At 36.9% G+C, this 17,490-nt stretch overlaps 3 protein-coding genes across 4 annotated transcripts in view; 1 reads left to right on the plus strand and 2 right to left on the minus strand.

Annotated features, from left to right (window-relative positions):
* Positions 1-2,037: 2,037 nt before the first annotated feature.
* Positions 2,038-4,331, minus strand: LOC127659360 (cytotoxic T-lymphocyte protein 4-like). The gene is made up of 4 exons (XM_052149146.1): positions 4,283-4,331; positions 3,407-3,751; positions 2,559-2,701; positions 2,038-2,382 (listed from the first exon to the last, which is right to left on the minus strand). Exons 1-4 carry the CDS (start codon positions 4,329-4,331, stop codon positions 2,299-2,301), a joined length of 621 nt encoding a protein of 206 aa, XP_052005106.1. The 3' UTR covers positions 2,038-2,298.
* A 614-nt stretch (positions 4,332-4,945) lies between these two features.
* LOC127659243 (uncharacterized) lies at positions 4,946-7,510 on the minus strand. 2 transcript variants are annotated; one of them, XM_052148975.1, is made up of 4 exons: positions 7,378-7,510; positions 6,771-7,064; positions 6,315-6,430; positions 4,946-5,461 (listed from the first exon to the last, which is right to left on the minus strand). In XM_052148975.1, the coding sequence occupies exons 1-4, from the start codon at positions 7,490-7,492 to the stop codon at positions 5,384-5,386; spliced, it is 603 nt and encodes a 200-aa protein (XP_052004935.1). In that variant the 5' UTR covers positions 7,493-7,510; the 3' UTR covers positions 4,946-5,383. The 2 variants fall into 2 exon arrangements, with proteins under 2 accessions (XP_052004935.1, XP_052004934.1); XM_052148974.1 differs by lacking the exon at positions 4,946-5,461 and having other exon boundaries at positions 5,507-6,430.
* A 3,664-nt stretch (positions 7,511-11,174) lies between these two features.
* LOC127658656 (ras-associated and pleckstrin homology domains-containing protein 1-like) overlaps positions 11,175-17,490 on the plus strand; it is a 173,682-nt gene continuing 167,366 nt past the window's right edge. Inside the window, exon 1 of the mRNA XM_052148045.1 lies at positions 11,175-11,445. The gene's annotated coding sequence lies outside the window, so the exon portion shown is untranslated. The remainder of the gene's footprint in view (positions 11,446-17,490) is intronic.

A 17,490-nucleotide genomic window follows, 5' to 3' on the forward strand; every position in this document is an offset into this window, starting at 1 on the left:
GTTTAAAAGATTGTTCTCTACTGTGGAAATAAATAAATAATGTGTGATATTATTTAAATACTGTGATATATTTTTCACCTTTTGCTTAAGGTGTCCCAGCTGAGAATCTGAGAAACACATCTGTCAGCGAGGGAGTGAGTGGGTAGCTTTCTTGTAAAATGAAATTGTTGAAAGGAAATGTTTTGAACCATGGAAAACCCCATATCCTATCAAATGAGCAATAAAGTAATGTTGATCTATTTGCTTTTAAATGCAAGTTAGGTTTATACTACATTTACAAAGTATATAGGCATGTCCAGCATAAAAGAATAACACCAGTTCACACTAGTTGTGACCAGAATATTTTCTAGCAGTATTGTGTGTAAAGGAAATCTTGTTTGTTCTTTACATCTGTTAGCAACATTTTATAATCTTCACCACCAATAAGGCAAATAAATAAAGTTAAATCTCTGAAATCTGCACTTATCACAGTTAATGTCCTAGTTGTGGTAAGCGTTTGTGATTCAGATATCCTTATAGTAAACTAGACCATTTTCATTCCACATCCTGTGAAGTATGTTGAAGCGGTGCAAAAATGAATGCTTAGCAACTTATCGGATTCTCATGTCCTTTTTTTATGAACAGCTGAGGTTCACAGGTTTGAGACACAATTTCATTAACTGTTTTTTTCTAGGTGATGGCAAAGATAGACAACACAGGCATACTGACACGTGTCATATGCTTGACTTGTTTTTATTGATTACACATCAATACCATTTTTCCAACTGCATTACTATGAGCGATGTTCAATCAGGTGACTTTATTCTTTAAAAGGAGTTGGCATCTGTGGAGATTCGTACATCATTGGAGGTTTGGAGAAATCCTCTTAAATAATCCACTTATACTCTAAAATACCAACATCATAAAATATTTGCTATAAGTGAACACAATGAAACCACACTGGCATTCATTCAGCCAAATGTCAAATATATAATGAAGCTACATTTTAACTGAAAGTTAAAGAAAGGGTTTTAACAAAACCTAAATATATTACGCAGTGTTGTTTCTAAAACAAGATTAATCAAATTGATCTAGTTTTAAGGGTTTTTAGATATTTTTACAGGAAAACAATACAAATATTATTATCAAGAATAGGATTTTTGCCCTAATATCAAAGGTCTTACTAGAAAAAAGAAATTATGATCTAACATGAATTTTCTTGATAATAAAATATGATCGTGGCTGGTGACATGTGCATGTAAAATGGCTAGAAATAGCATTTTAGCTTAGCGTAAAGCTGACAATATACACAAGGTATATTTTTATTTCTTCTGCTTCAAACTTACATCAAACTTACTTCTCTGTCTGCTCGTATGAATGTAACACATCATAAGAAAGTGTTTCACCGCTGTTCAAATGCACTTCGCATCGCATCATTTATATGTAATAAATGTTTTCCATCTGAAAGGAATAAATATTTAATGAAACAAATTACAATAAAATGCAAAATAATCTCTTCAGTAATCAAAATACTTTTTGTAACTAAATGCCAATGATTTAATTTGTAACTGTAGTGGAATACAGTTACTTATATTTTATATTTTAAATACATATTCCCGTTACATGTATTCTGTTACTCCCCAAAATGGGTATTTTTCATAAATGCCAGGTTGTGGCAATTTGCCACATGTTTTATGGCAAAAAATGGTTCAATATTTTTTTTATGCTTAATTATGTAATTGTTTTGTGTTTCATGATCATGTTGATTACATTTGCTTAAAAGCCTATAATGTTTACTGTAATGGTATTTTCAGTGACAGAATAGTTTTATTTTTTTAAATACAGAATTTAGAGTACATAATTTTCTGATACCAATCCGTTGAGCTAAATTATAAGAGAAAAAAGTTTGCAATGTGCAATTCTGATTTTGCTGTACAGTGTTATATCCACAAGCCATTATTATAGCTGATGAAACTGATAAGAAAAAAAACATCTCAAGTATGTTACAATGTAACAGTTGTTAGAATTGTTAGAATAATTATTTATTTATTCCCGTTATTTAACCTTGAAGAAGCAGTTAGTCAAACACTGTATTTAAATACAATGAAATAAAAACACAAAAACAATCAAATATACAAATACATGTGAATACATGCAGATGAGAATGCATGTGAGTACATGCAGATAAGAATACACGTGATTACATGCAGGTGGAACTTACATGTGATTACATGTGGTTAGAATACTGTACATGTGATTACATTTAGGTGGAAATTACATGTGAGTACATGTATATGCAAACATTTGAAGATTACGCCACTAGAATTGTCTATAGCTCTCTTTTTGAGAAACCTTTGGTGCCATGGATCCAGTGTCCCTCCATTTGCATATGTTCTTCATGATCTGTACAATAGAAAGTGACATTTGGGTCATTCACATTCTAGTCACTCAAAAACCTAAATATTATCATATGGAAAAAAAAAATACTTGAGTAAACCGTTGTAGAAAAAAACAGATCTAAACAAATGGCCATACAGCGAGTGGAGTAAAATAATTATTAATGGAAATTTGTTTCTCACCTGTAGAAGAAAGCTAAAGGAAGTAATAATTAGAATGGCATATAGCAGAGGAAGTGGACCCACATCACTGATGACAGATGCCCGCTGTGCAGTTTGGCTCTGGCTCTGACTCTGGGTGAATGCAGTAGGGCAGTTTGGGGTTTCTATGAAACAGCAAGACCATTTATTATACATGCTCTCTGGATGGGAACACACACACACCACTATTTAATTGCACGGAAAAAATATACTGCATGTGACCCATTTATTGTATTTAATGGTAGTTTTCTTTTCACATAATTTAGTGAATACAGCCTTGTTCTTTTTGAAAACAGGATGCTAGTAGTGTAACTTTCAGTTTTTTTAAAGGTTGCTTTTGCATACTTGCGTCACAAAGAAAATTACATTTTCAAAGAAAAACATCATTCACACGTAAATTCAAAGTTTCCACAGCGTAATGCGATATCAAATTATAGGGTAAAAAGCGCTGAAAAGTCTATTGTGCTGTGCCGGGGTGGCCCCAGTTCCACCCACACATGTTCAGAGGTGACCACAACATTCATCCTATTATATAATGATCTCTCTGGCTCCCTCTATAGTATTGACAATGAATCGTACGCAAGTCTTCCATAACTACTTACATCAAATTTCATATTGTACAGTACATTTGAACAACACAATAAATATCTGTATATATATACCTCTCTTGGCCATATATATATATGTGTGTGTGTGTGTGTGTGTGTGTGTGTGTGTGTGTGTGTGTGTGTATCAGGATTTCCAATTAAACTACTTGAAAAAGAGGGAAAATAAATGTATTAGACTTATCGACAGACAGAGAATGAGGCAGAATATTTGATATGTCTCACCTTGTATGTAAACAACCGTGCCATTTCCAACCCTCCTGAGATATGGAGGTGGGAACAGAATCTCTATTTCACAGCGATAGATGTCTGTGTCTTCCCCATTGAGTCCATTGATGATGATTTCCACTTTTCCAGAGCTTATATTCCCTCTACAATGGACTGAACCATCTGTTATAAAGTAGGGCTCAGAGAGGTTGACATAGGCAGTACAGATCCTCTCTTGGCCATGCAAGCCCTTATACAGAGATACCTGTAATTCCTCTGGTTTAAACTTTGAACTAAAGGAGCAGTGCAGCGGGGCTTGTCCCATTTTCCCTTCTACACGATAAGGCTGAGACACACTCAGAGCTAGAGACAAAAAGAAGTGGGTGACAGGTTTGCATTAGGACAAATCATTTAAAGATAAATGGAACATCAGTAACTTTCCATAGATATTTAATGACCAAATATTATTACTATAATAAAACAATAACAATAATTTAGTTTTTTGTGTGTGTGGCATATTTTAAGTACAGGACATGATCAAGTTTTGATCTACAAGTATTGCATTTATCATAAAACTACACAAGTTTCACTAAACGTCTCCAAAATGGGCCTCTGAATTCTCTCTGAACTTGTTCCAACTCTTTTCCAAGTTCTAAATGTAGGCCAAAGCTTGGATCACTTCACTTCATTTGCTGCAGATTAATAGCAACATCTGAACTGTCAGAGAACACAAACCTAACCATACATTCAAATAAAGGTGTTTAGATTACAGATCTTTATATTTCAAGATCTTCTGTCACCCAGCCTACTGATGTAAGCTGTTGCCATCTAGACTATATCTGCCTGAAATCCAAAGACACTCAAATAAACATTTGAAGCCCAGCAGGTACTTACCGATTCCCAGCGGGAGATATATAATGGTTGTAATAAGGATGATAATCATTGTGTCATGTGAGAACACAAAGATCCCCTTGTCTTTATATACTTTTTATTCTTGAGTGAGTTCTGGAAAGCTTGGTGACATCAGTAACGAGGCAGGAAACCTCAAGCTGAGTGCAAATGCCCGTAAAGTGCTCAAAATTTTGCATGTAATGTAGCAAATTTGCACAATATGTGTAATCAAGGGGAAAATATTGAATGAGTAGAATGAGACTTGTGCAAAAACAGCAGTAACATGGAACTGGAAAACTTGGTTAGGGTGGGGTATGACTTGCTCTCAATTATAGCCCAATGGTCAAGAGATAATAATTTTTATGAATTAGTGGAAAATATTAGAAATCAGATGCGCTCTATTTGAAGCATTACAGAATTAGTTATAGATAAACACTTTGTGTTTTGCAATATGTCAGCATATTGTCTGCTTTTAGTTCTGAATTTTCAATCTGACTTTTATTAATTGTATCAAGGTTTTATTACATTTTATAGTGGTAATGCAGTTGTACAACATAACATTCATTCATTCTCGTAAAAGAGAATCTTGATTAGCTCGACACAATGTGAAGCCCTCTGATGCATCAATTATTAGATCACAAAAGGAAAACATGTCTTATTGTTTTAATGTAGTTTATTTTAATACAGTTTTACTTCAAAACAAGAATGCAATAATTTACAATATTTTCCCACAAAATGATATATTTTGAGAAAATGACACATCTATCCACTCTTATTGAAGAGAGCAGTAATTATTCCAGAGATATACTCTTTAGAAACATTTTGATAAATCACTGAATTCACATCCTGTCCTTGTAGAAATGTAGGAATGGGAGACATTTGCATCATAAAAACACAGGTTTCAATAAAAGAGTTTCATAGTGTTTCAGTGTAAAAAAAAATAAAAAATACAAACAAAACCTACAGTAATTCAAGAGCAATTAGAAGATCTATTCAACAAACTATACAGTAAGTGGCCAATTGATACCCAGCACAGTACAAAGGTAGCAGTGCATGAAATATGGCATGTATTTCTTTGTGGAATCTCTTCACTGAATGCTGAGCTCATCTGCATCGCCTGAATCCTTCTGGTCTTGAGTTTATGTAGGGATTCTCAGGTGGCTCCTGGTTCTTGATTTTATACTAAAATAAAAACACATTTTAAACAATTTCATAGTGCAACATTTGCTTGAAAAAGTCAGTCTTGTCAAATCTTGATACATGAGAGCTGAACATGAATTTACATGATTAGATATAATGAATGTGCAGTTTTTAAATAGTATATCTTCATGAAAACAATCTTTTTAGATTATCAATCTACCAAAGGTTGCATTTGTCAACTTTCAGGAGTTCTCTAGCATTTAGATTCAAAGCTAATAAACTTGGACTAATAGCCAAAACTTTAATAGAACCATGTTGCAGAATACATGCTTTGTATTAATTATATAGGACATGTTGTCCCTGCTGAAAAAACTGTTTAGATCAGCATAGTTTTCCATGCTGGTTTATGCTGGTTTGATGCTGGTCAACAGGAAATCTTAGCTGGTGAGGGTGGACAACTAGTATATTCTTTCCGGTGAAGCATGCTTATTAAGATAGTTAAGAAGCATGCTGGGCACACCATGAAAACCAGCTTCCAATACTCTACATATACTGGTGACAGGCTATGCTGGTTTTTTCAATAGGCGTGTGTGTGGGGGTAATTACCAGTTGTTTTTTAGGATACAAACTGGTAATTACAAGGGTTTAGTCTATAAATGTGGTTTATGAGGACATTTCTTGTGTCCCTGTAATTTATATCACTTAAAAAACATACTAAACTATGTTTTATTGAAAATGTAAAAATGCAGAAAGTTTTTTGTGAGGGTTATGGGACAGAATCTATCATTTGTACAGTATAAAAATCATTATGTCTATGGAGAGTCGTCATAAGGATAGCCGCACCAACATGTGTGGGTGTGTGTGGGTGTGTGTGATTGCAGATATGGATACTCACACTAAGAAAAAAGACAACAGCTGTAATTAACAGGTTGTATAAAATAACAACCCCACAGCCAACACTCAATGGCAGTGTATGACAGGTGGGTGATGGTTCTGAGGGCTGCTGAGCATCTGAAATTATACACATACAGAATATAAACAAACAAAATTAACAAACAAAATATAGGTGTCCAGGAAGAAGTGAAGCAAAACAAAGCAAAACATAACAAAGCACAAAACACAAACTAATAAAACAAAAAACAATAGTCATTCATAATTTGTAAAGATATTGTTTACATTTCACATTTAAGTACATTTCTCAGGATGTTGCCTTCATTTTCATTTAGTGACCATCACTACAAGACAGCAATGACATTAAGAATTATATCATAATGTAAAATCATAATAAACTCTGGGATTATGCAGATTTTAATGTGAATTTTAAAGTATTAAGTTAAAAATTGCATTGTACCTTTAATGAGCAGTACAGTCTGTTTCGTTTTTGTCCTGATCTTAGTGTGTATTGTGCAGCTGTAGATTCCTGTATCATTATCTACAGTTCCCTGAATCATATAGAAGACAGTGGAGTTTTGGAAGGACATCTGAAACCGCTGCCATGATTGGTAACTCTTGTTTCTTATGTCAACAAAGTGCAGTTCAGTCTCTCCCTTGTGTAAACTGGTAGATATGAGTTCTTCATCCTCTTCCAAGTCCGGGCAGAAGACTGTTGCATTTTTATCCACTGTTTTTATTGGTATGTTCCTGTCTGAAAGACAAAAGATGCATTGTACATTTTGTTTTTGAGAAAAACTGTATGATGTAGGATGTGGTGCACTTGGAGTGGAGCCAGCAGTTTCCTCCTTTGGTTTTTATCAGGTTGGTTTCGTTATTATAATGCAAAGTTGTGTTTTGTAGTATAAATGTATATATACTTCAACACATCTCTTTTAAAACTATTCTGGATAAATCAGTTATAAATATAAACAAGTACACAAATTCACATGTTGCACTTCAAAAATACTTGTGTGTTTAAATAAAAAAAAAAAAACATAATAAAGAAGCATCAGAAATTTGCAAACCTTCGATGAGGCAGTCACACATTTTATTATCCTCACAGTTTGAGGAGGATTCCGTAAGTTTTGGATGAAAGAGAGTAAGGAGAACAGTCATTGCTATGATCCACTGCTCAAACATTTCTGCACTGCTGCACCGAGCACGTGAAAACACAGGATTATGACTTCGGAGGTTTCACAGACGCATGGGACAGGCAGTTTGCTGAGGGGGTGGGGGCTGACACCTACCTGCGTCACAATTCTATACTATGCAGGACTGACGAAAGCAGCCTAAACTATGACAGGGAACTGAAATATTTGCAGCAAGCATTAAGTTAAAATTATGAGTTTTCCATTTCTTTTTTATTTTCTTTAGTCCTCGCTGTAATGTAAACAGGCAGTAGACGAAAAGGCCAAATTTCCTTAGAATGGACATCATTCCAACATAACCAAATACATTTTTTTTTTCTAAACAAACAAACAAACAAAAAAAAAGACTAGATATTTTCCATCCTTCAAGTGTAACGTGATCTTTTAGTGTAAGGCTGAAAACTGTCTGAAGTCATTCCGGCAGTGAGTCATTTTCCCTGCTGTGGCTTTACACATAATTGAGAGAATATTTGTTCGTTATTTTTTTTCTCTTTGTGCAATGAAACTTCTCGACACTCCTCTGCTTGACACACCTGCAAATACATATTGCCTGCAGTGCAGTATTGCAGCGGTAAGAGGAAGTGAACGATAACAAGAGGAAAGAAGAGGTGTTATCAGCAGTGTTGTGGTTTGTTGGCATCATGAATTGTTTATTGAATGTGCATAAAACATGTATGTAGAAATAGTATATATCTGATTAGTGTTAGCCTACACAAATAAACCTCATAAGAAAAGGCACTGCCATCACAGTCTCCAAGTACGAATTACTTGTGGTAACTCAAATTGCTTAATCAATTTCTGAACAATGTTTGTGTGTGTGAGCGTGAGAGAGAGTGTGTGCGTGTGTGTGTGTGTGTGTGTGTGTGTGTGTGTGTGTGTGAGCGTGTATTTATCGCTTTGTGGGTACCAAATGTCCCCATAAGGATAGTAAAACCTGAAATTTTTGACCTTGTGGGGACATTTTGTCGGTCCCCATGAGGAAAACAGCTTATAAATCATACTAAATTATGTTTTTTGAAAATGTAAAAATGCAGAATGTTTTCTGTGAGGGTTAGGTTTAGGGGTAGGGTTAGGTTTAGGGGATAGAATATAAAGTTTGTACAGTATAAAAACCATTATGTCTATGGAAAGTCCTCATAAAACATGGAAACACAACATGTGTGTGTGTGTGTGTGTGAGAGAGAGTGTGTGTGTGTGTGTGTGTGTGTGTTGCATGCTGGCTTCATAATGTCAGACTTCCTAAATGATTCTTGCATTTAAATATAGATCATTGCTACTTGTTTATATTTGCATTAAACCAAGATGTGAAATTCACGAGCAGTAACAGATATTGCCACTAAATAGCAGAATACACATGGCATCTGACAGACTATAGCACTTGTTGCTCGGTTTACTGTGACGGGGCTGTGAAATCCAATTTTTACTTTCTGTGATACATGTGTTAAAGCATAATTTTTTCTTAGTACTATTATTACCCTTTTCTTTTTGAACACATTTTCTAAACATTATTTCCTCCGATTTTATACCGCACACAATGCAAAGGACTTATGATACAATGCACTTTTACATACATACTGGAGTCTCCTCACTAAGAATATTAGAGGATAATCTAGACCACAGATATATGGTCTTGCTGAGGTTAGTGGTCTCAGTTTCACATAGTATTGATGAGTCATTGACTCGCACGTGTTTGATGTGGTTAGACTTCGGGACTTTTCATATTCAAACTCATCTACTCCCCTTTCATACACTTTTGAAGCCCCCAGCGAACATCATTATCTATATGTCCACATGTGGAGTCACCTAGAAACATGTGTTGTAGCATTGGAATAAGTACAGTTTTCCTGGACAGGTTAGAATATGGCACTTTCTTTGAATGACTACTGTAATTTAATTTTCCTCACTATTTACATTTGCATCCAAAAGTGAGGTGTACATTTTTCCCCATTAAAAAGTTTTACTCCTAATGAAATGAATTGTAATATTGTCCACACACATGAGATGAGGGCTGTAGTCATATCAGTAACCTTAAGCTGTTTTATTCTACATGGGGCAGGGACGTTTTTTTATTGGACACTTTGACTCTTGGATTAAATTAATCATGGCTGATTGTGAATAGTAAATTTCTACAATGGCATCTTTAACTGAAAACTATTGAGTTTGAATGATGCTGCATCCACACCACTAGGTGTCACTGTAAGTCCAAGATGACATGAACAAAAAGTTACTGAATGATTGTACAGATGCTCTTATCCAGAGTGACTAACAAAAAGTGTTGTAGGAAGGTTTACGTGAGACTGTTGTGGTCAACAGATGGCAAGCAGTCAGTTTAGAAAGTTACTGCTACAAATACAAGAAAGTGCTATTAAATACCATCTTTACAGCTGCAAATGCAGCACAGAAGCTAATTCGAAAGGGCATATATAAGAAATAGTGCATTTACAAGTCTGTTTACAGTCATTATGTGCAGATGTGCAGACCCTCAGATTTTCAGAATATATTGTTGTCAAAATTCTGCACTGCCCAGGTTTTGGGGAAGCTACTTTGAAACTGTAGTTTGACAAGCTACAAGCTACTCATAATTTAAAGTAGTTAAGCTTCAGTCAAGTTACCGTTTTGAAAAAGAAGTTGACTTCACCACAAGTTACTATCAAAAAGTAGCAAGCTACATTGAATCCAATTAATGAGGCATATTTTTTTATTATTTTCTTTTAATGATAATTTTACTGTCAAACCAACAATAATAATAACAAAATAATGCATTTATTAAATACATTTTATATATTTATTTAAATTGTTGTTATCTACTCCCCAGCACTGAGTGCCCCATATAAACCAGACTATGCCTGCTCTGACCCACCTCATCTGCTAGTATCCAATGCAGCTCTGATTTAAAAATACGATTCCATATTTGCATTCATTTCATATTTCCAAATTCATACTTTTATATTTAAAACATTAATCTCATAATATTAATGAATATTTATGCCACCTCTGTGCAGCATTAAACGGTATGTGTAAATACACCTTTTCTTAGCACTATGCACTTCAGATGCAGCTTCTGTGCCACCTTTGCAGTGTAAAGATGGCTTTACTAATAGTAAGTGCAGAGTAGAGTAGTATGCTAGAATGCCATTACGAACTACTCGGCTGTGTAAAGAAATTAGTTTTAATAGGTGTAAATGCCCCAAAATACAAATAAACCTAAAAAAAAAAATGTTACTGAAGGAGGGATTTTGCTGTTCATTTCAATTGAATGATTCCAAATTCAGGCTCCATTATAAAGCATGATGTAAATCTAAGAAAATCCGGAATCAATTTGAGCAAATCAGAAACAGGGAATTCAATGCAGTTTTGCTTTATTACTATCATGTCTGAAATTGATCAAAATGAGATAATATCGTGGGGAGACAATGGTCTTTTTATCTTTCGCCACACCAGACACACAAAAACCAAATTTCCATTTGGCATCTGTATGACCCCACCAAACACTGGCAACTGATAACTGGCATCACTGTTATTTTCTTTGAATGTTGTCAGCCGCAAATACTGTTTTTTTCCGATGGGAAAGAAGCTATTGTAGTGTCAAAATCCAACTGAATCGAATTTCCATGCTTTCTGTGACGTCACAATGGGTAGGGCGCAATCACATGGATTTCGGGGCTGGACAGGAAACGGAGACGGCAGGAACGCGCATCTGTCCGCTCCGCAGCTGCCAGCAGCCACACTAACAACGGGAATGGAAGCAGGAGAGAAACGGGAGGCTCGCTCGTCTCGTCATCATTAAAAATAAGGAGTCGGTTCGGGCGGAGAGAACCCGATCTATTTCAAAGAAGACCCAGGATTCGAGCTCTGGATTTGCGCAACACGTCGGTGGTTTTTCCCCATTGTTACGGTTTTCTTCGGTAAAGACACGCCGCAGAACCGTCGGCTTGGTTTGCGACAGTAAGCGGCTTCTCTTTATTTATACTCGCTGCTGGTGATAATTGCAACCCCTCTTTGAAATAAAAAAAGACATTGATGAATTGATCTTGTGTATTTCACGTTGGCGAGGAATTATTAGCTCATTAGTCAGGGAGAGATTAAGGAAAATCGAAGGAGCAGCCCTGAAATTCAGAAAGCTGTGCGGTGCCTTCTTCAGGTCTGAATTACAGGGCTGCTCCATGTTTTTTCATGTGTAAAAACCGTATTGTGTTTCATTCGATAAAGGAATGATTAGAGAGGTCCTGTGAAGATGCTGACTTGCCTGCTTTTTGCTGCAGGAATTGCTGCGAGAATAAGGAATCAGTGAATTTTGAATTAATCAGATTAATCAGTCTGTCACATATGACGAGGTGCATCTCTATTAGAGCTGCACGATTCTGGATAAATTGAGACGATTTATAAAACGATTTATTTGCTTAGAATAAAGATCATTTTTATAAAGAAAAAATGCTTATTTCAGTGATATACAAAACCTGGACGCAAGAGTACTAAACAAAGTAACTTGTAATGTACTAGAGATTCTGAATTAAATGTTCTCTGCTTCAATCTATGCAAAAATGCAATCAAGTTGTAAATCAAATATATACATTTAAAATCTCCTAAGTCCACAAGAGGGCGCAACGAATACATAATAAACCAAACAGCACCTTGTTATTGCAACAAAAACAAAACTATTAAAAAAACTGCACAAAATTCAGTAAAAAAGCAAAACGAGCAGGAAAAAGCTTCATTAACAGTTCTATGTTAACCTATTGTTCCACTGGTAAGCAAATATACACTAAAGCACTATTCATTTACAAAAGTAAAAAAAATTATAATAATTTTATTAAAACAATGTGGCCTTCAGTGTCTCTTGTAAAAATTGCTTCAAGCTTATAAAGGAATTATTCAAAAGCTAGTAATTAAATAGAGAACAGAGTAAACAGTACTTTGAGTTTTTTTTAGCAACAGTAGCAACTAAACATAAAGAAATTATAATATATAAAACATTAAAAAAAGTAATTTAATGCAAAATGAAAATACTTAAATACTTGACACTCTTAACTGTGGGATATATCTACATTAATGCTGATTTGATGTAGTAAGAATGCCTGAATGGCTATAACAGACAGCATGCAGCTTATATACATTTAGACATCACACAAATCTAACATTTTGAAGAATTTATCCTGTCTGCTGGTACATTAACATCTGTGTTTGCTTTAATATCTCATCAAGCTGAGATTTAATCCCATCTGTTTACACTTGTAATTCATTAACAGCTGTGTTTACATTAATATCACCTAAATAGGGGTATTTTTTATTAAAAACAGTCTCATAAAGGAGCACTGCATTCATCACAAGTGCATGGGCAGACTCATGCACGTGAGCGTTGGAAATCAGCCGGCTGTAATCAAACAGCGAATAGGCAGCAAATTTATTCAGATCTTGGTAATGCCGATGTTCTATCGAAGTCTGTTCCCCCTATGTTTATCCTTAGGTTAGTGTTTCCCGTAGCACGGTTAAAAATTAAACATAGGGGGAACAGACTTCAACACTAACCTAAGGTGAAACGTAGGGGGAACAGACTTCGACACTAACCTTAGGGGGAACAGACTTCGACACTAACCTTAAGGGGAACAGACTTCGACACTATCCTAAGGGGAAACATAGGGGGAACAGACTTCAACACTAACCCAAGGTGAAACATAGGGGGAACAGACTTCAACACTAACCTAAGGGGAAACATAGGGGGAACAGACTTCAACACTAACCTAAGGGGAAACATAGGGGGAACAGACTTCAACACTAACCTAAGGGGAAACATAGGGGGAACAGACTTCGACACTAACCTTAGGGGGAACAGACTTCAACACTAACCTAAGGTGAAACATAGGGGGAACAGACTTCAACACTAACCTAAGGGGAAACATAGGGGGAACAGACTTCGACACTAACCTTAGGGGGAACAGACTTCGACACTAACCTAAGGGGAAACATAGGGGGAACAGACTTCGACACTAACCTTAGGGGGAACATAGGGGGAACAGACTTCAACACTAACCTAAGGAGAAACATAGGGGGAACAGATTTCGACACTAACCTAAGGGGAAACATAGGGGGAACAGACTTCGACACTAACCTTAGGGGGAACATAGGGGGAACAGACTTCAACACTAACCTAAGGAGAAACATAGGGGGAACAGACTTCGACACTAACCTAAGGGGAAACATAGGGGGAACAGACTTCGACACTAACCTAAGGGGAAACATAGGGGGAACAGACTTCAACACTAACCTAAGGTGAAACATAGGGGGAACAGACTTCGACACTAACCTAAGGGGAAACATAGGGGGAACAGACTTCGACACTATCCTAAGGGGAAACATAGGGGGAACAGACTTCAACACTAACCTAAGGTGAAACATAGGGGGAAAAGACTTCGACACTAACCTAAGGGGAAACATAGGGGGAACAGACTTCGACCCTAATGTTAAGGGAAAACAAACTTCGACACTAACCTAAGGTGAAACATAGGGGGAACAGACTTCGACACTAACCTAAGGAGAAACATAGGGGGAACAGACTTCGACACTAACCTAAGGAGAAACATAGGGGGAACAGACTTCGACACTAACCTTAGGGGGAACAGACTTCGACACTATCCTAAGGGGAAACATAGGGGGAACAGACTTCGACACTATCCTAAGGGGAAACATAGGGGGAACAGACTTCAACACTAACCTAAGGTGAAACATAGGGGGAACAGACTTCGACACTAACCTAAGGGGAAACATAGGGGGAACAGACTTCGACACTAACCTAAGGGGAAACATAGGGGGAACAGACTTCGACACTATCCTAAGGGGAAACATAGGGGGAACAGACTTCAACACTAACCTAAGGGGAAACATAGGGGGAACAGACTTCGACACTAACCTAAGGGGAAACATAGGGGGAACAGACTTCGACACTAACCTAAGGAGAAACATAGGGGGAACAGACTTCGACACTAACCTAAGGGGAAACATAGGGGGAACAGACTTCGACACTAACCTAAGGGGAAACATAGGGGGAACAGACTTCGACACTAACCTTAGGGGGAACAGACTTCAACACTAACCTAAGGTGAAACATAGGGGGAACAGACTTCAACACTAACCTAAGGGGAAACATAGGGGGAACAGACTTCGACACTAACCTTAGGGGGAACAGACTTCAACACTAACCTAAGGTGAAACATAGGGGGAACAGACTTCGACACTAACCTTAGGGGGAACAGACTTCAACACTAACCTAAGGTGAAACATAGGGGGAACAGACTTCGACACTAACCTTAGGGGGAACAGACTTCGACATTAACCTAAGGGGAAACATAGGGGGAACAGACGTCGACACTAACCTAAGGGGAAACATAGGGAGAACAGACTTCGACACTAACCTTAGGGGGAACAGACTTCAACACTAACCTAAGGTGAAACATAGGGGGAACAGACTTCGACACTAACCTAAGGGGAAACATAGGGGGAACAGACTTCGACACTAACCTTAGGGGGAACAGACTTCAACACTAACCTAAGGTGAAACATAGGGGAACAGACCTCAACACTAACCTAAGGGGAAACATTGGGGGAACAGACTTTGACCCTAATGTTAAGGGGGAACAGACTTCGACACTAACTTAAGGCGAAATATAGGCGACAGAACACCTGTATTTTTTTAGCATCGGTCAGTGGCTATTAAAATGTTGAACTAAACCGAGATTATGTCACACTCCTAGCTAATCATGGCTGCACGCTGCAGATTGTAAACCACTGTACTGGACAAACGTTGTTGGCTTTTGCGTTTTGGATTATTCAGCATCTCGTGCAGGATCATTGCGTTTTGTAGATGCCATATACATTTTATCAACATTTAAATATATGTCTTGAAGTGAATTTTCTATTTAAATTTGATCGCCTAACAAAACCATGCCACTGGAATGTTAATGTATATTACAGAATCATTGTCATTTAGAAATGAGATCACGTGGGTGTCTGAATCAAGATAGTGACCTTTTAAAAATTAATCATGCAGCTCTAAACGTCATAATGTTTTTATTCAGGCTCTTGGTGGCAAAGAATGCCTTTTTCAGATTGTTTCATTTGTGATAAGACATTATGGTTTCCAGGACCTTTGCATCTGTGATTTATTTTTTATTGACTGTTATTGATGTTTATCTTTTTCATTCATCTTACCAGGTAGAGCATATTCTGCAGTAGAAAATACTGTAAGCACACACACACACACACACACACACACACACACACACACACACACGTTTTGAGTCTCCAGAGTCCACCCTATGCCATGACAGCTTTGGTTTTAGTGCCAGTGTTGGTGCCTGTGCAGTGGAGGCCTATTTGCTCCGATATTTGTACTGCTTGGTTGAGTATGTGTATCGACTGGCAAGAGCCTTTCTCATTTTGATAGATCAGTCTTGATTCTGTTCTTCTTTTGGAAAACAGTAAATTTGTTAAAAAAGATTCAAAACGGCATAGGTGCATCTGTTACGTGAAACACAAAAGCTGTTTAGCTGCAATCATCACACCTTAAAGGAAGAGTTAACCCAAAAATGAAAATTTTTTCATAATTTACTCACCCTCACACCATCCCAGATGTGTATGACTTTCTTCTGCAGAACACAAACGAGGATTTATTGGTGAATTTTTCAGCTCTTTAGGTCCATACAATGCAAGTGAATGGTGAAAGGTCCAAAAAGCACATAACGACAGAATAAAAGTAATCCATACGACTCCAGTGGTTAAAGCCATGTCTTCTGAAGTGATATGATATGCACTGCATTCGCTAAGCAACCAGCATTGTGGACGACCCCACACACCCCTCACACAAACTCTTCACACTCCTGCCGTCTGGCAAGAGGTACGGAAGCATTTCGGGCCCTCACGGCCAGACTGTGTAACAGCTTCTTCCCCCAAGCCATCCTACTCCTCAATACTCAGAGATTGGACTCACACACACTCACTCTCACACACACACTCTCACGTGTTCTGAGTTGCACTTTAATTTTGTCACTTTATAATTGGCTGCTACCTCAATAACCGCTATGTGCATAGAACACTATCTCATAGTATGTTATGTTTACATTTGGCATTTTAAGAAACTGTCATCTTTTGCACTACTGTGTACTGGTCACGCGGCAATGTCTCTCACTGTGCCTATTGTCCTGTTAATTTATTGTACTGTCCCGTACTTTTTGCACACATTTGCACGTGCACTTTATAGAGGTATGTTATTTAATCTGTGTAGTCTCATGTGGTTCTGTGTTTGTCCTATGTTGTTTTATGTAGCACCATGGTCCTGGAGGAACGTTGTCTCGTTTCACTGTGTACTGTACTAACTGTATATGGTTGAAACGACAATAAAAACCACTTGACTTGATATGGTAGGTGTGGGTGAGAAGCCGATCAATATTTAAGTCCTTCGTTTACTTCATATTCACTTCAGCAGTCTGGTATTGAAGTGACTTTCTTTCAAGTGACACCTACTGGTTGGGGCTGGTCAAAAGTGGAGATTTATAGTAAAAAAGGACTTAAATATTTATCTGTTTCTCACCAACACCTTTAATGCTGCCTTCATGTCTTTTTGGACCTTCTGAATTCTGGTCACCATTCACTTGCAGTGTGATGACCATCAGAGCGGTGATATTCTTCTTAAAATCTTCTTTTTTGTTCTGCAGAAGAAAGTCGTACACATCTGGGATGGCATGAGGGTGAGGAAATGATGAGAGAATATACATTTTTGGGTGAACTATTCCTTTAATGGCTCTTTTTTTTTTTTTTTTTGTACCTTTAAGTGATAAGGTCCTACCTTAATAAATGACAATCTAATAAAAATGTGCTTAATTGTAGATAATCTTGCAGATAAATTACTGAATTAAATGGCTGCATTATGAATAGAGGTTTAAGTCAGAATGGAAGGGCAACATTTTGCATCTTAATCACAAAACATTGATTCTAATATAT

Source organism: Xyrauchen texanus, chromosome 18 (assembly GCF_025860055.1).
Source record: "Xyrauchen texanus isolate HMW12.3.18 chromosome 18, RBS_HiC_50CHRs, whole genome shotgun sequence".
Taxonomy (NCBI): Eukaryota; Metazoa; Chordata; class Actinopteri; order Cypriniformes; family Catostomidae; genus Xyrauchen; species Xyrauchen texanus.